Source organism: Argiope bruennichi, chromosome 9 (assembly GCF_947563725.1).
Source record: "Argiope bruennichi chromosome 9, qqArgBrue1.1, whole genome shotgun sequence".
Taxonomy (NCBI): domain Eukaryota; kingdom Metazoa; phylum Arthropoda; class Arachnida; order Araneae; family Araneidae; genus Argiope; species Argiope bruennichi.
In genome coordinates this window covers 110,880,003-110,904,122 of record NC_079159.1, presented here as the reverse complement: position 1 = coordinate 110,904,122, position 24,120 = coordinate 110,880,003, and the positions used below count along the sequence as shown (strand labels likewise).

Sequence of the window (24,120 nt, the reverse complement as noted above, 5' to 3'; positions counted from 1 at the left end):
AGCGCGGCAGTAAATGTGTTAATGAAACCTCTTTACGAAAAAGAAGAGTTGCAGAGAGGAATTAGTATATGACAATAGCAGATGTTTAAAAAAAAAAAAAAAAAAACTAGTCAAGAGGTACTGGAGAAAATAAAGTGAGGAGCCCCGCCCCTTATTTCATTTATGAATGTAATTTTGAATTCGTTCCTTCTTCGAATTATTGAATTAAAATACCCTGGATTTGTATGTGCTTGAAAGATATGGTATTTCACCTTTGTAGTAGTAAAATTTCCTGTTTTTAATTTAAATAATTCACTCATTACTTACGTCTGGATGAATCACGGTGAGTATGATGTATAAAATATTTCAAATAGTTATGAAATGAATCTACTATTTAGGAAAAGGAAACGGATTTTCCCTCTATATTGATTTCTCTTACTATCTCCATGTACACATTAGATAGAATTAATAAGCGCTTCTTTACTTATATTATTTTTGATTGGAACCTTAACGAAAAGCTCATTAAAATCGATTTGACGGCTGGTTTGATAAAACGGTTAAGATACACCATGCATCGTATATTTCATTTATCTTTTTCCAAAAGTATCTATCAAATTGAGAATCGGAATTTTTTATTTTATTTGTTTTTATTTTATTTTCTTTAACTCTTTTAAAGGTTTTTATTGGAATGGATAATAGCATTGCCATTTAAGCTATTGTGTTTTGTGTATTTCAAATGTATTTGTTTGATTTCTCTTAAATTGTAAAATTACTTATAAATGCTTTTGTTCAGTCCAATGTGGTGATTTGTAAAAGGCTTAATTATATTGGTGGAAAATTGTGTTATCAAGTTGTAGCTGTATTCTGAACCAGAATTTATCGTTTTGATCAATATATTCATTTCTTTATTCTCATTCATGTATTATTTAAATATTATTTCTTCATAAAATATATTGTATGTGCGTAATGTTTATCAATTATCTTATCCTCTTTAGTACAGCCTATTATTTTGGTTTTTGCATTTGAGGTCTTTAAAGGCATCAGATTCATGTCCTTCCCCTTCTTTATCTTCTTCCATACCTGTGTGGTTTCTAAGCCTACTGTTTTATGTATTTAGTAGGACAACTCACTCAGGTAATATTAAGTCTTTATAAGGAAAATCAACCGCATCATTGTTCATATCTGAACAATGATGAAGACTTTCATACATGAATATTGTAGTTGCCAACCTAATTTAAACTCGGTTCATTCATACATGTAAATATGACACTTTGGATGGAATGCAAATTATTACGGAAGGATTAAGTCATAATGAGTTAAATGTGTTTTGAATATTTAAAAATCCTTCAGTGGCCTGGTGTTTCGGACGTAAAAACTTTGGCTATTCAGGGTTTTTGAAGTTTGAAATATTTTAAACGTAATTTCGGTAGTGTGATATGTAAGAATCCTTCTTTGGAACTTATAATTTCTCAGCATGATTTTCATTTTTTTATAGACAACTAGGCCAACCCTGATGTTGTCCTCAAATCGTACAAGGTCTCAGGTTAGTAGGGTTTCCTGAAGGATTGATTTCCTTCTTTCCAGACAACAAAAGTAAATGCAAACAAACTGTTTTAAAAAGATCATGAACATAAAGCATAATTTTAATTTTTCCGCAGAAATCAAGAATTAAAACATTAAAAAAAATAGATTAAATAAATTTCTTAAAATCGTTAAACGATACTTAGTAATATATTTATCATGTGAAAATATTTCAGTTAGACCATTAATAATCAAATCAACTTTGTGAAAATTCTGACCTTGTATCTTATGATCATAGCGAAAGCTAGTATCACTGGAAATTGCAACATTTTCAATATAAATGGTGTATCTGCATCATTTTTTTTTGAATGTGTAGTAATAAGTGTTATATGAACAATTGTGCCTTTGTTGTGCCCTTACAACGCTTCAACATGCAAAATGCAATGCTCAATCTTTCTGACCACAAACCTAGAATCACCGTGTGGACGCTCTATTATTATTTAAACATGCAATGCAGGTGTATTGCTTAGGTATCCAGACGATTGTTAGCCGGGAGACGAAATATTTCCGTTACTCGAAAAAAGTAAACCAGAAAACTATACATTAGTGTTGTCACAATCGGTGTATCTAAAAGTAGAATGAGCAAATATTGTCTTGAACTTATTTGGTGCTAAATCTTCACTTTTCCTTTCTTTCTTCTCCTTTTTCTTTCTTTTTTTTTTTTTTTTTTTTTTGTTACTATTTTACCTTTAAGTGTAGATCTACTTCGAAGTAAACTAACGATCTACTTCGACATTATAATAAATGATGAGATATTTCGAAAAATATTGGCGTCATGCATCAGATGACTCGCTATCTATCAACCACAAAACGAATAAACGTAATATTCTTATGAAAGATTTTATATAATAGAAAGATTTAAATCTTTAAAATGATGAATTTAAAATATTTATAAATGTTAAACTGATGCTCGCCATCTCAAATAATTTTGTGGTAGGATGGATGTGATATAATTCTGCTATCAGTTTATTTTAACCGATGCATCTTTTTATCTCGTTTTCATGTACGTCTATTTTTTAGTGAAATGTATTGCATTTTATTAAGTCTAGTACTGCTCAGTTTAAAAATTGAAATTATAATTAAAAGCCTGTATTTCAAACGATCTTTGAAATACAGGTTTTATTGAATACTAATATTAGAAAAAAATGATGGTGTACAGTACTTAAGATCCGAAATCTGTTGTATTTGGAATAAAATAGCAGATGTATGGAAGTGCTGAAATTCACCTATTATATCGTACTTGCAGTTTTTAAATGACTAAATTATGCGTTCATTTTACCCTATCAGGGTTCTCTTTTTGCTAAATCACCTTTCCGTACTTAAAGAGTTTTTAAAGTGTCTTACCTCAGCAGCAAAGGCGAACCGCTTAAAGAAATAAAGCTTAACTGCCGACGTTAGAGGTAATCTCTGGTAGAGCCATAATTGAGAGAATCTGCCATTAGCGCGGTGTTGATGTAATTTATGCACCTCTCTGGACAAGCGCTCTTGATGATCTTACGAGGTGAACATTCCACATCGCCAACGAAGTCGGTATTAAAAGTGATATGAAACCAGAAGGCGAATCCCGATAATGACCTCTTCGCTAATTGAAGAGCGAAACAGCGTATTCTCAGAGGGTATCATTTTCTGCTGTCTTCTTTCTGTCCCGAGGGTCTCTCTCCTCGTTTGTTGTTACTAAGTTTGACCCGGCACTGAAACCTCTATGCAAATGCGTGTAATTAAACTCCCAATGGTCTCGTCTAAGAGATGCTCAGTTCTGTGGTAGTCTTGTTCCACTGTTGACCCATCTTTTGTGCTCTAACGCGAGGGGTTTATTTTATTTGCCTTCTCTTTTGGATGGACTCGGCCGGCACAACTTCATCTCATGACCCTTACCTTTTGTGTATTCGTGTTCACTTGAGACGACCTGGCAGAAAAGAAAAACTTTTGTTTATGAAGAAAGCAATTCTTAATGAATAGGAAGAGGGGGGGGGGGTAAGGATGAAGTTGATGTAGGATTATCTAAATTGTTGTGACTGACGTAAGTTTCCTCGATTCTTGGGATTGGATCCAGAACGTGGTCAGAACCGGATTCAAAAAGAGCAAGATGAAAACTTGTGTGTAGAAAGTTTTTTGAAACACCGTTTTATCCCGTTATTTGCTTGATGTTAAAAGGAACTTCAGTGTGTTGATAAATTATCGATAATGTCTGGTAAATAGTAAATATTGTTCGAAGTGGTATATTTGGTGAATGCTTCTGAGGGTTGCATCTTTTTATCATATAGCATAGTTTACGCCATTTAACATGATATTCACACCTGATATTCGGATCATCTCTCTAATTAAATAACCCCTTCTTTGCTATCTCTTAACTATAATAGAGAAGGAGTCTTCTAATAAGATGTATATTGGCACAATTACATAACCATAATGCACAGGCGTGTAATCCGGCAGTCAATGTGTTAAGCTATTAAGACAGTAAGCATTATTATTAAGCTATAAAATTATGGTATAATCTTCAATATAATAATATGCTAAAATGCTCTGCTATATTTGTTTAAAAACCATTTGTCTCAAGCATACTCCATTCATATTTCTGCATATCTTCAATTTCGATTTCATTCCAGATCAAAAATTTTCTTCTGACTTCGAATTTGTATTTTTTTTTTTTTTAATTCCATAGAATCAGCGAGCAAATCTATTAGTTCGAATTAATTATTTTTATTTACTGTAGACATCAATCCCAAAGTAGACCTGGCCCTAATTTGATGTAACATTAATTTAACTGGATAACGCTTGTTGATAACTACGAATTTGGAAGCACTAGATGGTTTATCACATTGAAAAAAGTTTTTCGAATTTTTTCAGAAAAGTGTGGGATCAGTACTTTTTAAGCCTCTTACGGTCCTTCTTTCAATTTGATAACTACAGTTTAGAGTTCCTGGTTTAAAACCCAATTCCACGAAACATGCATTGTGTTTGTGTGATGGTGTCATTTCTGTCTGGCGTCATCTTCGTCTACTGATTGAAGTTCAGAATTACGAGATCCTTTTCGAAATAGTGTCTAGTTTTGAAGTTACATGAAACTTAATGTAACTAAACTTACAATTAGATAAAAATTAGGTGTTTTTTGACTACACGCGAAGAGTTTTTCTTGGCTTCAGTTATAAAATTGTAAGGACGGGTGAGTTATCCAGCTCTGTTCTGACATCATTCTTCATACGATCAGATGGGGGGGGGGGGAGGGTGTATCGTTTGAAAGGAATTACTTTACTCTATAAGACTTTAAATCTGAACATTTCTTTAAGAGGCCGTATCTTTACTTAAATGAGAACAAGGTTCAAAATGTGCAATAACAAATTTCATTAATTTACTTTTTGAAATTATGAACTAACAAAATTATTATCCTTTAACTTTAAAGAAAAATAATGGACTTTTATTCATATTCTAAAAGTAACGTAGTTGATGTAGTATCCTTTTTGTTATAGAAATATATATACGAATTTATATATTTTCATAACAAAACGTATTATGAAATTCCCTCGTATTATGGAATATATATTATGCAATTGCAATTTTTAGCATATGATTCTATTTATCGAAATAAAGGCTTAAAAATATTTGAGTGGCGACACCTACAATCAATGGACAAGGGAAAACATATAACCATTTTATGTGAACATGAGAAATTTCTTATTCTCCTGAGTTTTCCAGTCCCGTTGATTTATATATTTCTTCTGAAATAATGTATTTAAAGACACTTTCTCAGTTGATAGCTGTTTTTAGCTATATTTTCAGTTGATAGCGATCTCATTCCCACTTCATGTCCATTACACTGTTTAAATAATCAAATGGTTGCAGAAACTTGGTATTATGGCTGTCTGTTTGTGAGCGCGATAACTCCAGAAACGTTTTGAGCTTGACAGATGAAATTTGGCATATGGATTTTGTACCAAATTAGTAGATTTCTTTCAAATTTTGAACGAAATCCATGCAAACGAAGTCTTTTCTCTCCAGCTGTTCGAGTACAAGTGAACACGATCATTACAGATGAAAAGATAAAATTTGGTATTCAGGTTTAACATTTAAAAAGTAGATTCTTATAAAATTTGGGGCCATAGCCATCAAGGATTTAATCGACTATTGGTTTGTCATTTTGAATGGCTGTAAACGCAAGAATTGAAAAACACAGTGAGGTAAATGAAAGCAGTTTCGTATTCGATTTTTTTAGTAGGTGATTTGAGTTCTATGTCAAATTTTGGTTTTAATCGGCCGGAAAAAGGTGTCCAAAATGTATATTCGATTTTTTTTTGTACTTATTTCATTAATCTGAAGAGAAAATGCGTAAAATCAATATTTCCTAAATGTTATCTGCCAATGCTGTATAATTAATTATCAGGTATCGATTTCTTTCCTATACTACGAAGCACACAATTATCATGTGTGGGATTCTGAAAATAAATATCTGAACACACGTGACATAAGGGGGGGGGGATCACCTTAGTTAAGGGTCAAGCGAGAAAGTTTTGGGGAGAACACGCGACAGGTATTTCCTTGTGCTAATAGAGCTTTAAGACGCTCTGCTTTATATTTACCGAGTTCCTTCATTGTTTGTGATTAGAGATTTTACAAGTTCTCCAAAGCAAGCTGTGCTTTAGTTAATAAGTCTTAGTTTTTTTGTTTTTTTTTCCATATAAAAATTGTTATACAACAGTGTATATTATCCAATCCGATTTTAACTGTTTTCAAAATTCTTAAAGGCGTCATGCTGAGCAAGAACAAAGAAATCTTTGAAAACGTAGCATTCATTTTGTATTTTCAGTGTTTTTACGACTGAATTATTGTGTGAACCATTATTTTTTTAATATTTATTCCAATTACTATACATTTAGGTGTCAAATGATTGACATCAACTTTGGCTCATACCTGAAATTAAAAACTACTAACGGCCATAACGTCCCCATGATATGGGGGGATAAGAAGAAAAAAAGTTCACTGCTTGCAGTTTAACGTGAGCAAATTTTTGTGAATTTAATTGTTATATAATATTACTTTTAATTTACATATATGGCTCTCGGATACATTTTTAATAGCCTCGTTATCTGTTCCATTTTCCTAAATTTGCCAATCTCTTGGCAGAAACTGCACATTTGCTTTGACCTGCGACATCACATTATCTCAGCAGGAAGTAATTATTCAGTTGTATTTATTGTTTGTGAAACGGTGAATGAAGAAAGCAAAGCAATATTTTAATTTCTATCTGAAGAGGACGCAACATTTAAATTTGAGATCACATATTGTTTGGTTAAAATTTGATTTTAAGCTGATACATTTCGAAGAGGAAGGGAAGAAAAACTGTTCTCCTTTAGAATTAATGGTTTTCAAAAATCAGTAGGACGAACGCAAACATTGTTTTTAAGAAAAGTAAAATACAAGATTATGCACCTTAAGATGAAAGATTAAGGGATCAAGCATTGATGTTGCGTAAATCAATTTCCCCTAAAGGATATATGAGATCTCTATCTCACATGAGAAAGTTCTTGTTATTCTGTTGGTGATATTCCAATGAAAAAATAATAATCCCTAAAAGCGAATTGTGTTCTTAATCTCACTGTTTCGACGACATTGACATATTTTATAATATTTGGCAATGAGGATGCTGCGTCCAGGAATGTTCTCGAAATACGGAATGGTATTGCGTTAATCACCATGGTAATCTTTTTTTTAAAGGAAGATTTGGATTTATATAGTCAACTATAAAATGCATACGGAATGGTATTGTGTTAATCACCATGGTAATCTTTTTTTTAAAGGAAGATTTGGATTTATATAGTCAACTATAAAATGCATACGGAATGGTATTGTGTTAATCACCATGGTAATCTTTTTTTTAAAGGAAGATTTGGATTTATATAGTCAACTATAAAATGCATACAAAAAATATTTTTAATAAGGTCACAAGTCACAACACGTGTGATTGCAAATGAAGTAATTGAAGTTATGAAAGTATTTATGTAAAAAAGATACTCAAATATTAAAAAAAGTTTATTGAAATTGGGCAAACGAAAATGTACCGAAATGAAATTGGTAATACTAATAAATTAGTATTCTGAATTTTTAAGTGGCGTAAAAATTATTTTTTGATTTTAAGAAAATTATTAAAAAATTTAAAATATAGTTAACTTTTAGTTAATAATAGTATAACTGAAATCCTTTAAATGAACTATAATTCTACAGCTTTCCGATTTTTCATGTAATCATTTGTAGGTTATCATTTCAAATGGATTTTCACCATTATGTAGTTATTAATTTTGTTCGTGTGTTTAAAAAGAATTTGAAGCATCGTAGCGTGATAATGTTTTAGGGTAGATTTATCTATCTCTGTTTTATTTTTAAAATGTACTCTTAATTATATAGTAATGTTAATGTATTTTATATTTCCTCAACGTGCCTGAATGTAGTTATGAAACGATAAAACACATTGCTGAGTAATATATATTTTTTAAAAAATGTCTTTTTATATCTGAAGAAAAGACATTTTTGGCCTTTTATTATTAATAAGAAACCGAAAAACGGTTGCTGCCTAGTTTTTATTTTCTTAGAAGCGAAGTGTACGAGGAAAAAGTATTAGAAAGATTCGATACCTAGATTTTGAAGAATCGAGACACTTAGTACCTTAATCGAATAAAAAAAATCCATGTTTGATCTTTTATCTGTTCATTCCTCTGAATATAACTCAAAACGCGGTGAGCCCAAAGATTTTCTTATATAATGCTTCGAAATATAGCACTCTCTGCCTAACTGTGTAATATAAAAGGGAAATGCAAAGGGTGAATACTCCCTTTGTTTTCTTCTACGAATCATTAGGTTGGTTGTATGGATTAATACTACCAAAATATTATTTTTTTTATTTTACTTCTAATTATTGATTGCTGTTTCAAAGACTTTTCGTCAAACGAACATTTCATTTGAAATTCAGCTATAAATATCATTTTTACAATGTGAAACATTTTTTATGGTATGGGAAAGTTGTAACGTGAAAACGTGTCTTTTCTTATCCTACCCCTTTGAGGACGCTCACCTGCGAAATATGATTCAAATGGATGAGGCATGTAACTTTCCCATGTTATAACATTTTCTGTCGGACTCATTAAGTATTCCGAGTAAGTACCATATTTGACTGTCGGCGGTTTTGTCGCGTGCTTGCCTGACCTTCGATGGTACGGTTCACGTTCTGTATAACAAGCCGGTGCCATTAGCACCAGAGTAGGAAACTGCCATGTCGAGTCAGGAAGCCGGTCTGCAGAGTGCATTCACATCGCCGTGTTTTTATTTCCACTTCTGTCGACTGGCATATAATAGAAATCAAAATACTGCTGCGCACCGGCGTTCTCATTCCCGACCGAAGAACTCTTCTGCTAATTCCCACGGTTCCCTTTTGTGATTTTTTTAACACGTAATTTGGCGATAGTTTTTAGCTATTCGTAGCTGTCATTTTCCTTAATTGCATCTCTCTTCCTTTTATTTCATTTCTCGGTACAGTAGTTACATTTTTTTTTTTTCATATATTTGTTTAACATTCGAATGAGTGAAATTTTTTTGGCATAACGATAAAATGTATGTTGGAATGAAATATGGTAAAGGGGTATTCAGTTTCTTTGACTAACTTATAAATCACATTTGTATTTATTTAGAGCAATGTTCGGGTCATGTCTTCAGAGGCCTAACCTAACTTAATCCATCCGCCTTATGAAAATTATGATTAACTTTCAATCATCATTTTCCCTTGTATCTCTTATTTTTGTAAATAACCTTTTAATGCTAGACTTCTTTCAGTATTTTTAAATATATTAATTTCAAAATCGTTCGCTTTCATGGCAGTTCTGTGTTATGCTTTTTAACTAATTGTTTGCTTTTGCTGAATACCTGTTTTTGCATACTGCCACAGGCTTTTTTTAAATATATATATTATTTACTTTAAGAAATAATCAATAAATCAAAAAAATTGTTTAATATGTTGAAAATATTACAGTTCAATAAATTCCAATGAAGAAAAGGCTTCAATGATTAAATGACAAACCATCGAAGTATCAAAAATGAAAATAATATTTGTTTAAATTTTGTTGTAATTATGTGTGATATGCTTCAAATTATATTTAAAAAGTAATTTTAAAAAATTAAATAAGAAATTAAAGGAAAAAATATAAACGAAAGTTAAACTGGTATGTTTGGAAAAATGACTTTTGAAGATAAAATTTTTTCTCATATTACTGAGAATAAGCGTCACCCTTTTTATGAGCTAAATATTTAATTAACTTTCGAACTTTGAAAAGTTGAAAGTATTACTTTTCTGTCTTAAACGCTTCATATTTATTTGAAATCTATTCAGTAATTTGAACAAACGTAAATAAACAGTGTAAAGCAAGCATCCCAGTAATGGCTTTCTTTTTACTTGCAGATTATCATATGCTTTGGGCTGAGAGGCGGCAACGTCTCGAGAATTACGTAGGCATCGAATAATGAATAGTTGCTTTAGGCTAGTGTCTCGTCGGAAGACTTTTCGGGAGAAATTTTATTTGTGACTAGTTGGGATTAATGGTTGCTAAAATTTTCAGTTAAATATGTTATGTAAGTTAATAACTTCTTTAACAAAATATTTGTAAGCTTCAAATTTTGATAGATATATAATTCATTCTGTTTCAGAAGCCATATTCCGTTCCGTTCATTTTTTTCTGCTCATTTTTACCACTCTCAGTGGGTTGTATCAATCTGTCGTATCAATTTACTGTACTGATTTCGACAATTATTATTTCATTTGGAAGATTGTGACGTTTAGATGCATTATTGAGGGTCGCTAGATCTTTTTCCTCTCCGCTTTTTCGGTATCAATAAAATAAAAGCGTGACGTAGTTCCCAATCTCAACAACTGGACCGTTTTGTCCAATTTTATTCGAACCATTAAATTCGCCACTTTGCTTTCAAAGTGAACGATTCACTGTTCTATTTGTTTGTTGTAAAAATATAATTTAAAGTTGTATTGCCATTTGATCTGATAAGATACAGTTCATTAAAATGGTTGACATTTGTAAACTAAGTCTATTTATGCCATGGGCAACTAGTCAAAGAAGACAGCTAATTCATTATTAAAGAATAATATTAATGTTTTGAAGAATATTTTAAAGGGGAAGAACCCTAATATTTTACATTTGATTGTTTTATAATTTAATATCGGTAGCAGTCCGTTATTCATTTAAAAAATGCAACGAATTCTTCTAAATTTATATCTTTTAGATTTAAATTTTCCTATTTCGATATTTTTTTAACTGAATGCTTCCATCCTGTTAGTGTATTTGAAGCGATCAGTGCTCTGATTTGGATCTAAATAAACAGTGGTTGTCCCCAAGTTAAAAGATGAATTTGCTAAGAGATATTTTCTGTGTAGAGAAAGAAGACAAAGAGTGAACCACTGAGCATGTTTTCTCTCGACTTCTGAAATATGCCTGTAATATCACATATTTTTTATTATTAGGTAAAAGAAATCAAGTATTCATTTTTATTTCTACCGTTTGGTCGATTGTATTCAAAATCGGATACAGGTGTAAGATTTTTAATTTCAAGATTGAATACCAAATCTTATTTATTTAACTTGGTGTGTTGTTGAGTTTTAGCATTCTCGTGCCCTCGAATAGACTAACAGATAAATCAGTCAATCCCTTGATGGTTGTTGTATAAAGCTGCGTACTAAATTTCATACATCTAGTTTGTTGTATTTTAGAGTTACATGAGCAGATAAACAGATTTACTGTTGCGAGTTCCTCCAAAATTTGATTAAAATATGTTATTTTTGGGGTCAAAATCTTACACCGAATTTCAGTTTTCTAGTTCTCTGCGGTTTCAAGTCACTGGTAAACATAATTCTAGAATTCTTTTTTTCTTTCTCTGATATCGGGAAGTTATAAAAATTGGAGATATGTTACAGTACTTTCCATACATATTTAAGATGCAAGCAAATAATCCCGGTCATTTATTCAAAATCAAAGTAAATCCAGAACATCTTTTACGTTGGAGTAGCTTAATTTAATTATTAATTAGCTTTTTTCAACTTATTTGACTTTAATTCACGTGCATTTAATCAATTTCAAGTAAACAAGCGTAGATTTTTTTTTCAAATGTGGCAACATAAATCACATTAAAAATAGCCGGAGATTGAATATCACTTTTCAGCCCCTTTCTTATCAAACGCAGTTATTAAAAAACTAGGTATAGCAAAAGTTGTACCTTTTTAATAAGACGCTAATTCACTTAAATTTGATTTCTTTTTCTATCTGCAATCGTAAAGAAGTTATGAGGAAGTGAAAATTTTAACCTTTTGAGCTGATTAGTGAGTTTTACTTTCCTCACATTATGTCCGAGGCCAGTTAACAATCAAAATTCTTTAGAATTAAAACTGCTTTCAAAAGGGTTTTTTTTTTCTTTTTTTTTTTTTTTTTTTCCCTTCATTACATTGATCTACGTATTGGTAATTTTTTCTTCGGAAAATTGACTTCTGAACATCTAAATGCTTTTGATTAATTTCAGATGTTTGGGAATAAAAGGAATCTTATAGGTGTAGTTAATTACAGTCTGTGCAAAACTTTCTACATTAATGATATCTTGATTTGGGTATTGGTAAATCTGAAATTTAACCCTTTGCACTCTGAAAATAGATAAGTCTGGTAATTTCTTCAAAACCAGAGTAAATCCAGGACATCGCCTAATTATTCTAACCTAATATTAGAACTTGTTTATTTTCCGAAATAATAAATGCAATGAGTATTTCCGAAATAATGTTTGCAACAATCAATAATAAGTGCAGCGACGTATCTCATAAGTGCAGCGACGTATTTTATGCATTCTCATTTATACTCTGTTTACATTTTCACGTCATTTCGTTACAATCCCGATTCAGTTGTATCCATTGTAAAGATAAATTATTTCGTTTATATAGTGCCAAGTCTTCTTTTATTCATCATTACCTCCCCCCTGTCCAATCTAAAATTTGCGAATATTCTACCTCAGTCTATTTTTCTACTTCTAAGGAGAAACATTTCATAGAAGGCTGGGGAAGATAATTTCGTTTTCCTCCCTGCCACTTTTAAATTATAAACGCTGGGAAGACAGAACATATGGACAAATTCCATGGCTGACGGAGGGGAGAGGAGGATAATTGGAGGGTCAGCTCAGCGTTACTTCATTGGGCTGCTTTGATGAACGCATCGTTCTTGAATTTCTTTCTTTGAGCATCCATATTTTCTCTGTATTGATATTCTGTTTCTTAAAAATATAAAATGTCTCTAAGGCACCTAGTACTTTCTTTAAAAGATAAAATTACAATGTTAAATTTTTTTTGAAAAGTACACCAGTACTTGATTGGTAAAATGATTGAATATCAACTCAGAAAACTATTATCTATGGGAAGTAGGAAAAAAAATTCTTGAGATTGCAGAAACCCCACTTGAAATAAATTCTTTCCAAAGTAGGCAAATTTATTGTTTAAGTATTTAATATAATATTCTATATTAAATATTTTCATAAACAAATCCATGTTTATAGAAAATGCAATAAAGTTACTTTGAAATTGAATGTAATAAGAAAAAAATACTGCCCATCTCTTACTTTTCCCGTTCTCCGCATAACTGAATAGTGTCTTAAATTCAAAATGCTGCTTAGAACTTCATGTCCAGTGGTGAGCAAAAAATCTAAAGATGTGGCAGTTGAAAAAATTAACATTTTATTGAAAAATTTACCATGCAAAATTTAGAGCTGAGATGATTTCGAACAGCATGTCAACTATGACAAATAAATGAGTTAATAAAAGAAAGTTTATCTGCTTAGTTAAGCTATTATGATAGAAGAACGTAGAAAATTTATTCCCTCATCAAAGAATTCCATTGAAAAAACTATAAACTGTTTATTGAAAACGTCAGTGGAAAAAAAATCACTGAAATGAACTTGATGCATACTACTATATTTAATGCTCTCTAATTATTAACAAATCAGATGATAATGAAAGATTTTTTAAAATTTAACACTTACCTACCTACATATCATAAAATAAGACACATAGTATTCTAGGTATTAATTAAATATTTTTTCACTTTTATAATAAATAATTTTTAAATTATTTTCAATATTATGTAACAGCAATGCATTAAAATTATCTAAAAAAATTACCTTTAAATGAATTTGCATTATTAGAATTAAATTTGTGCTAATCGAAATCGTTTATTAAAATTCGATTATGTGTTTTTATTTATTTAAAATTTTACATCAGTACTTTTGATAGATGCATATACACCACTTTACTGTAACCGAGAAATGATGTATTTTGTTTGAAAGTTTTATTTTTTTTAAGTTTTAGGTTTGCTTATAATATTGGTGTAAGGAATTTATTTATCTCTCTATAAGAAATAAGATATAACTTCATTGATCTTTACTGTAATATACTTACCACATCTATAGTATACTAATTATTACGTCTAGCATTTCAAGGAGTTTAAATACTTTCATATATTATACTTTTTAATACAGAAACTACCTTTTATATAATATACAAAACACCTTTAAAAGCACTTATATTAAAATAAAAGAAAATGAAATTTTAAAAAGTTATAGAACAAAATCTTAATTTGGCTCTTTCAAGGAGTACTTAATTCCTTATTTCAAAAATCATCTGCATTAAATTTAAGTTGAAAGAAAAATTGTGACAAAATGAAATTGCTGAAGAGGTAAAATTTTTATGAGGATATAGTTTTTGTCAGAATAATGTCCTTCAAAATCCCTGTTGGAAGTAAATGAAACATGAGTTAATTTCTCATAGGCTAAAGCGATTGGTTGCTCTCAGCACACTCCTGTTTCATTTGCTTACAAGGCTTTATGTGATTGACTTATGCCTGCTTTTAAGCATTGTTAAATTGCTGAGGCAAATATAAACCTGAGGGGGAAGGCTGCGTAGGTATTAAAATAAAGAAAATTTAAAATAGTCATAAAATAGTTCAAAGTAAACATTAATTTTAATGACAATTTTTTTTTAAGTAATAATTGTAAGAAATAATGTGCCAAAATGAAATGGATATCATTAGAATGGCAAATTTTTGAAATTTAAAAAGGTATTAGTGTATTTTAATTTATTATTATTTGCTCCATAGTTATTGCAGCAAAACAATAAATTTCATTTAAGTAAAAGCTGACATTATTTTTTTACTTGTCTTACAAAATGAATGTGTAAAGTTTGGTCTAAATGGATGCAGTCATTAAGGAGATGTTGAACATATATACTTACATACACGATCACTTTTATTACCATTAAGATTATACTGCCTCTACAAAAGTAATTTATTTGTTAATTTATAACTATCATTTATTGTCTTAAACACATTTTTTTTCCACAATTTATCATACTTTCTGAATATGCTGCCAAGTGTATCTATTTATTTTTATACTCAAGAATGAATTCCATTAAGAAATTTGTACATTTGTTTCTAATCAGAATTTGAATTTGGTTCAGAAATATTTTTAGAATAAATAAACTCAATCATTTTAGTGTATAAATTCTATTTATATTTAATCTGGTTTTTATAAACTTTTCAGATTTCTCATGAAGGGCTGACAAGTTTCATCACTCATTTCCTTTGTTCATATACCCTCCTATGGAGGTGGGTTTGCGAGTAGTCCGAGGCCCTAACTGGAAATGGGGTAATCAAGATGATGGGGAAGGCCATGTTGGCACTGTTGTTGAAATTGGAAAACCTGGAAGCACTACATCTCCATACAAAACTGTTGTTGTGCAGTGGGATTCAGGGTCCCATACTAACTACCGAGTTGGATATCAAGGGGCTTATGATTTGAGAATACTAGATAATGCACCACTTGGTAAGTTTAGCAAATCTAATTAATTTTAAATTCAAGTTAAGTGCATTTCTACCTAAAATTTTTTGCATTGAAAATCAATTGTGTATTTACGTAATACCAGGTATACTCTCTAAGCTCTTTTTGAACAGAAATTTTCTTTGAGAGAAAGTATCCTTGCAAACTAATCCTTCAACAATTTTATTATAATAATGTCTTAAACTTATTATCATTTGCAAATCATGATTAGTTTTCATATTTTCAGAGAAGTGTGATGTTGGTAGAGATGTTCACTTTATTTTCATTTGTTATTTAGGTGTAAAGCATCCGAATATTATCTGTGATTCATGCCGGAAACAGGGTATATCTGGTATGCGCTGGAAATGCACTCGGTGCTTCGATTTTGATCTTTGCACACAATGTTATATGTCAGACAAACATGACTTGACACATACATTTCTCAGATTAGAAACAGCTGCTTCAGTTGGGTGAGAAAATAAGATTCTTCTTGCATGAGCATATCAATATTTCAAAATATATGTGTATTATATTATTATTATATAAATTTATATATATTATGCATAATGTTTATATATAATATATATTTATTATGTTATCTTTTTAATTAAAATTATTTTTATTTTATGATTTTATTCTTATTGTTTCTTTTACATTATTAATAATACTTTGAAGTAATTTTTTAATGCTTTTGTTTTAGATAAATTTCTTTCAAAATAACAAATATTCTTTTTTTTAATTGTTCACCTTGACTAACTACTCTGCTTATTAAAATTTGTATGTACTATTGCATTAAAGATACAAAAATATAAAACTAACCTGAAATGTTTTATCATATACTTCTAATATTTTGTTTTAAAACCGTGTAGTAGTTCCTCATTTGTCTTTCAATCTTGTATTTTCAATATGATCATGAACTAAATTTTATTGATAACTATCTAATATTTCATCTACATATAACTAAATTTATTCATTTTTCACTTATCAATAAATCTTCTATTAAAATGTTTTTGCAAATATATCTGACTCAGTTTTATGCAAATTTCACACAGTAGTTTCGTCTTTTCTCGCATCATATTAACTTTATTTACTGGGTTCACTGTAGAAATGCTTTGCATTATAAAATTGACATAATTCAAATTTTTGACTTTTAAGTGTAAAATTATGATTAATTATATTTTTTGTGTAGAGTGGAAATGCCAAAAAGGCAAAATGCAGTAAAAATCCAAATGAAAGGAATTTTTGTGGGTGCCAAGGTGGTAAGAGGACCTGACTGGGATTGGGGCAATCAAGATGGTAAGAAATCTTCCCTGTTTTTTTTTTTTTTCTTTCCTTTCTCTTTCTTTTTATGGTGGATTAATTTTATTTATCAGGAGGTAAAACATAATCTTGCATCAGACTGTCACATGTTTTAGGATTAATTACCAAATTTAATGTGATCTTTTAAGTTAATATTCATTTTATTTCTTATTTTATTATACAGAATGATAATGAACACTTGGAAAGCATGATTTGCACAATATATTATCATTTAAATTTGTATCATATTTTGATTTTAAATAACAAAGTAAAATATTTCTGAAGTATATTTAATTACAATCTTTCATATGGCTGAAAATTCATCGATCTTGTTGAACATTTAATTTATATATAGTTAAATAATCAACAAATATCTCTTATTTCTTTTATAATTTATATATTTATTTATTAAACATGAAAAAATTTCGTAAAAGATTATATAAACATTCCATTTCTCTGATTTTCTAGGAAATAATGCAGTTGTTAAGATGTTCTATTTCTACTTCAATATGCCCAATCATTATAAATATAGTTCAACATTTATTTACTTTAACTATAATCTGTGTTTAAAATAAATAATTTTTAATATTTTTAATTAATTTTTTAATTTAATAATTTTTTTCTGATAAATAATGTAATGAAGTCTTTTCCATTAAAAATATTAAGTTTCCTTCAAAATTTATTTCATGTTTACCTAAATGAAAGTTGGGTTTTAATACTAAAATTATTATTCCCTTTGATAAACTTAAAGATTTCTTTGGTGGACAGCTGAGTATATCATGGAATGTCTTCAGTTGATAAACGCAGATTGATTTAAATCACAATAATCCAATTTTTTTCAGAAAAAGATTTTAAAACTTTCAAATTTTATTTTATGGAATAGTTCACTTCTACTTTCATTTGAATTGTTATAATTTTCTTAATAAAATTGATACATCTGCTTGTTTTGCAGGAGGTGAAGGAAAGACTGGCAAAGTTCTTGACATCAGGGGCTGGGACAATGAATCAGAAAGAAGTGTGGCTAATGTTACATGGTCATCTGGTTCCACGAATGTGTATCGCCTGGGTCATAAAGGAAAAGTTGATCTAAAATACACTCAAGATGCTGTGGGTGGCTACTATTACCGAGATCATTTGCCAATTCTAGGTAACAATTTGTTTTATGTTTTTGTTCCATCCCAATTCAATTTTGCTGAAACACTTAAAATTCTGAATATTAAACACACTTATATAGTTTGGGAGGTTCACTTTTATCCTTTCCTAAGTAAAATAAATATTCTGTAGTAAACTGAGAAATGCTCATTTTTTTATTTACTTTACTCACAAACAGAATATTCATATTGTCTTTGCAGTTTTAATCTTTATGCAAAAACTTTGTTTGATGTCTTAACCTGGATGCTGAAAAATTGGGATCCAATTGTTTTTAATTGATCATTTGATTCTAGACCTTTTAAAATGACTGAGAAAATTGGAAATAATTTTTACAAATTAATGCATATTAAAATGGTGTGACTCAAATGCTGGTAAATTTACTGTAGAAAAAGCAGGCATATTAGAAACAGTTAAAAAACTATTTCTTTTTGTGGGTTTAAAAGATAATTTTCAAAAAGAGAAATAAAAAGAGGATGGGGGAGGGGGAGCACTGACAATTCCATTAATTTGTTATTTGAATTTGGAAAATTTTGCTGATTTATAAATCCAACAGATATTGTAATGTTTATAGTATTAAAATGTATATATATAATGAATTTTATTGCTGATTAATTAACGAAATTTTTTATTAAATAATATTTGTATATGTATAGGGGAGATTATAATTTCATGTTTATCAGTTTTTTTTTTTTTTTTTTTTTTTTTTTTTTTTTGAAATTTTTCATTCAAATAATAGTATATGCAATAATATGTGACATTATTTGATATAAACTTTTAGGACAAAATGTAGAAGCAACTTGCAGCAAGCCAAATTCATTAAATCAGCCGAGATTTAATGTTGGAGATAAAGTTCAAGTGCTCATGGATGTAGAAACGCTGAAAGTGATGCAAGAAGGACATGGAGGGTGGAATCCCAGAATGGCAGAAGTAAATGTCACATCTTCAAATAAACACAATAGAATCTTTTTTAATTACATTTGACTTTATTAAACATTTAAAATAGTTTAAGAAATGTAACTAAACATTAAGTAATTTTTGTTATAAAATTCTTATTATAATTATTTCTAATTGCTTGTTGTTCTTTTACTTTAAGTTCATTGGAAAAGTGGGTACTGTTCATCGGGTCACAGATAAAGGAGATATCCGTGTTCAGTATGAAGGTTGCAATAATCGATGGACATTTCATCCTGGGGCATTAAATAAGGTTTAATTTTTTTTTTAATTAGCTCTTTATTTGGCTTCAAAGTTTTGCTAATTTTATTTTATTGATATAAAAATGCTGGTTTTCTCTTTTTTCATTCTCTTTCTAAAGATTCAGCTTTTCTCTGTTGGAGATATGGTCAGGATAATCGATGATTTATCAAAAATGAAGGAGCTTCAGAAAGGGCATGGAGAATGGATTGAAGTTATGAAAACTGTAAGTAAAAAGTAATTGTATAATAAGTGAATAGTTTTTGTTATTGTAAGCTTTAATTAAACAGGATTATCCATTTCTTTTAATAATCATAACATTTAATAATGGCAGTTTTCAGTATGAATAATTTATCACCATTTGTCAGCAAGTGACTGGATATTTCTTTTTATAGGCTTTAGGAAAAACAGGAAAGATAACTAAAATCTATTCTGATGGAGATTTAAGAGTCAATGTAGATGGCCAGACATGGACGTTTAATCCTTTGTGTGTTAAAGCAGTTCCAGGAACTGCCACAGAAATGAATAATACCATGACTGCCAATCAAAGAGAGGAGCATACTCGTAAGGAAATTACTATATCTCATTAAAGGCTTAAAAATTATAAGAAAATTGCTTCAAATATTTTGTGCACAAACTTATAGCTAATGGGTGAATATAACTATATACTGACCATGTCTTTGATTCATTCTTTTTTATGCAACGTTAAAACATTTTAGACAGTAGATTAGGGGGGGAGAGAGAGATTTGGTTAATTAAAATAAAGGAAGGAGGGGAAAAACATTATTGAAAAGAAAAATTGTTGTAGTTAAAAATTTTGGGTTTATAATTAAAAAGGTATTGAAAATTCTAAGCCTTTTCTATTTGATAATAATTGTATCATAACTTAATCACATAATTATATCATAACTTAAATTACCATTTTAATTTTATATTTGTTTATTTTGCATTTCTGCTTATAAGATGCAAAATTCCATGTCTGGGATTCCAATTTGAAAGATTTTTTTTTTTTAGTTTATTTTTTGTATTGATTCAGACTTATAATGATTTTCATATTATTCCAAAAATAAATTAAACTCATTGAGGTAATATGCAGTTCAATATATTTCATTTATCTAAAACTTATACATCTTAATATATTTAAACTTACATAATTAATTTAATACAGGCTTTAATACTTTAATCTAATTGTGTAACTTTCAGAATATTTTATTATAATTGCTTTTGAATGAAGAATCTGAAAAATAGAATATTTTTACTGTGAATGTATTGAACTCTTTGTTTTAATGACAATTGCTTTGAGTGTAGTAATTTAGTTATTGTATTTTTCTTTTCTAAATATGTTTTGCATCTGTCTGGAAAATTATTTTAATGCTATGAAAAAATAACTATCTTCTAGATCCTCTATTGGGCCATTTATTAGGTGAACCTCATCAGTTAGAAATAACAAACTCTGAAAGATTAGTACGAGAAGCGGCTCAAGGGCATACTGATGTTGTTAGAGACCTGCTTCAAAAATATCCTGATAAGGTACTGAAACAAAAATTAAATTACAATGGCTGATAAAATTTGCATACTTGTAGTATTCTTTATCTTATTTCGACATATCATTTTCTTGTGACAATTTTGCATCTAGCATTACTATAATTTAAAATTCCCATACATTAAGGACATACCCATACATTACATGGAGGGGGGGGGCATTTTCAAAAAATGCATAAATATTTCCATACACAATAAGACATTCTGAGTTTTAGATTTTCATTGAATTGTTTATATCATTTTTTTATTAGGTATTGCACTTTGTTAGAAATCTGTTTTAAGAATTTTATTGTAAAATTTATTCAATATTTTTAACACGTCACCATTATTGCATATTTTATGTGTACATATTTGTTCTGAAATTCTATACATTTTGCTTTTGTAAAATCTTGTAGCTGACATATATTAATGTGACAGAAATATAATTAAGGAATTATTTTGATAGTCTTTATTACTATGAATTAATAATTACTTTTTAAAAAATAGTAGTAAGAAGTGTATAAAATGTTGCTAAATTAGTGCTGCAGTTTTTCGGAAAAACTTTCCCTTAACTTGGTTTAGTTAGATGTAATTCACATAAATTTGCTTTGGAGATTTTTTACTCTGAGGTATGAACCAAAATTTCAGGGGAGGGGGGGGGGCAATCTGTAAATGATTTTTAAAAATGTAGGCATTTTTCAGAAAAATCATGTAAATTGTTTTGGTTTTGCATAAGTAAGAGATTGAACCCTTGAGTTCTAATCATCAATATTTACTTAGTACTAGAAAAAAAAGGTTGAGGCAATTTTGTTTGATTTAGATTAAGAAAATTATAGTTTTTCAAGATTGTAGTTAGATTTTTTTTTTAATTAATAAAATATTTGACTTGTTTTTCAGTAAACTTACCAGTAAAGTTTATTTTACTATAATTCTTTTGTTTTATTTTTGTGTAATATATATTAAACACTATATTCAAAAAGTATGGTTATACTTTTAAAAATGAACAATGATTTTTACTTGAGGGGTTTGTTTTGTGTGTGTGTGTATTCCATAAAGAAAAAATTCAAGTCCCCGTTTCAATGAAATGTAAATAAAATGAAAATGGTAATAAGTCAACATTTTGCTGCATTCATATTTCAAAATGACTTCACCACGAGAGTAATTGTAAGTTGTAGCATGGTTTATCGAATTTAAATCTGCAACATCAGCATTTTATAAATTTCGGACGATCTTTAAGATCCACAATTTATAAGTGCACTGAAAGATTTATGATTACAGCTGGCATATTGTCAAAACCAAAATCTGGCCATCCAATGCTGCCACAATGTTGCATGAATTGAAGAATATTTTCGTTGTAGTCCTCATAAATCGATTTGTTGCATTGCCTAGCAATTACAAATGTTAAGATTGACTATGCATGATGTAGTACCTAAAAGGGTACAAGTTTCTGCATGCATGATGTAGTACCTAAAAGGGTACAAGTTTCTGCATGCATGATGTAGTACCTAAAAGGGTACAAGTTTCTGCATGCATGATGTAGTACCTAAAAGGGTACAAGTTTCTGCATGAATGATGTAGTACCTAAAAGGTTACAACTTTATGTACATGAACTTCCATTGTTACATGAGTTAAAGCAGGTGGTAAGCCTCAACATTCGACATTTGCTAAAGAAATGTTACAAAAATATGGAGGAGGATGAAAATTTTCTACAACATATAATGTTTTCAGATAAGGCAACATTTCACATTACATGTATTCTTAATTGACATTACTCGAATATGGAGACTAAAAAATTCCCATTACTGGAGGAAGCAAGAGACAATCCTAAAGTAAATATGTGGTGCAGTCTACTTAAGGGCTGCTTTGTTGATGAAATTATTGGGTCTTTTTGTTTTTTTTAAGTAACTATCTGTTCCGACAATAATCTTGTTATGCTTGAAATTTTCACATATCCTCAAATTGAAGACAGGTGGCCCAGTAGAGAATTTTCCAGCAGGAGCGTGGCTCCAAAATACTAGATTTTAGAAATCTGAAAGGTTTTGGATGAAAAAATTCTCCAGGTGTTGGTTGGAAAAAAGAGATCTAATACCATGATCACCTAGATGTCCATACATAACTTATTCTTTTGAGATATGTCAAATATTGTTTCTCAGTCTCCAGTTCATGACCCAAATGAACTGAAAAGTTGAATGCAGCGCAACTATTCAGAGAGTCGATCCAGTAATATTTTTTAGAATGTGGCAAAAAATCTCATAGACTCATTGTGGTGTGTATATTGAAATCGTTCAATAAAGCATTGTAAAAAATATTTTCTTTATGGAAAAAACGTTACAAATGAAAAACGTTAATAAATTATTTTTGTTTATTCATAATTAATTTTGAAAGTATAGCCATACATTTTGGACACCCTGCATATTGTATGCACATAATCATTGATATAATTACGGGCAAATTTTTCTAAGAAATCAAAAAGCAGAAGAATCAAATCTAAAATATTATACTATGCTAATTTGGTCTTGAAGTAAAATCTTATTTGTTGAATAAATAAAAATAATGTTTTTAAATTTTCCATAGGTTGATCAAAAGAGTTCGGGTAAAAGTGCTTTGCAAGTCGCCTGTCATCAAGGCCATTTAGAAATAGTTAGGATATTGCTGTCAGCTGGGGCCACTTTGGAATTACCAGATGATGATGGAGATACTGCACTTCATTATTCTGCATTTGGGTATTGATTAATATCATTGATTGTAAATTTAAAAACTGATTGTATCATGTATTTAATTGTGTTAATATGCAGTATTTGTTTGTATTCTTCGTCATTCAATTATTTTATATTTTTTAATAGTAATCAGCCTGTTATAATGGACTTACTGCTAAAGAAAGGATCAGACATTAATGCAGTGAATAAAGCCAGGTGTAGCCCATTGCATGTTGCTGTTAACAAGCAGCATTTTGATTGTGTAAAGGTCTTGCTGAAACATCGATGTGATGTGAATATACAAGTGAGTTTTATGTGAATATGCAAGTCAGTTTTATAGTCCAATTCATGTTATATTCAAATTCCCAAATGAGATGGAAAAAATCATTGAAAAACATGTGTTCCACTTTAACAAATGTTTAAATAAGAGAGGTGGTTACATCAAATAGTAAATTTTGCATAGAACTTTAGAAATCAAACAAAATTATTGTAAAACTTTAATCTTTTTTTTAAGTGACTCAACTGGCTTTTTGACTGATCCTTATATTCAAATACAAAAGATCAGCTTTACAAACTTCTACTTTCTTTGCTTGTAGAGTGAGCAGATCATATCACTTCACACTTGAGGAAATAGAAGCGTTTTTCATTCATTGAGATAAAAATTACTTATATAGAGATTCACTGAATTGTTTTTTCCTGGAGTTAAGAAAGTATGTTTGTAAATAATGAGACCCAGGTCTTTTCTTGCCAGTGCAGCATATTTATTTCTTCTGCAGCAGCCATTGAATTAGTGACAATTAAGTAACCTGCTTCTTCA

General features: G+C 29.6%; 1 protein-coding gene across 1 annotated transcript in view; it reads left to right on the top strand.

Moving 5' to 3' along the window:
• The window catches only part of LOC129984086 (E3 ubiquitin-protein ligase MIB2-like), a 73,887-nt gene that overhangs the window by 27,431 nt on the left and 22,336 nt on the right, over positions 1–24,120 (top strand). The window contains exons 2-12 of the mRNA XM_056093865.1: positions 15,169–15,450; positions 15,743–15,914; positions 16,634–16,740; positions 17,696–17,890; positions 18,674–18,822; positions 18,989–19,099; positions 19,208–19,312; positions 19,482–19,650; positions 20,486–20,616; positions 23,182–23,330; positions 23,451–23,607. Of these exons, the coding sequence (XP_055949840.1) occupies positions 15,228–15,450; positions 15,743–15,914; positions 16,634–16,740; positions 17,696–17,890; positions 18,674–18,822; positions 18,989–19,099; positions 19,208–19,312; positions 19,482–19,650; positions 20,486–20,616; positions 23,182–23,330; positions 23,451–23,607 (1,668 nt within the window). The 5' untranslated portion in view covers positions 15,169–15,227. The remainder of the gene's footprint in view (positions 1–15,168; positions 15,451–15,742; positions 15,915–16,633; positions 16,741–17,695; positions 17,891–18,673; positions 18,823–18,988; positions 19,100–19,207; positions 19,313–19,481; positions 19,651–20,485; positions 20,617–23,181; positions 23,331–23,450; positions 23,608–24,120) is intronic.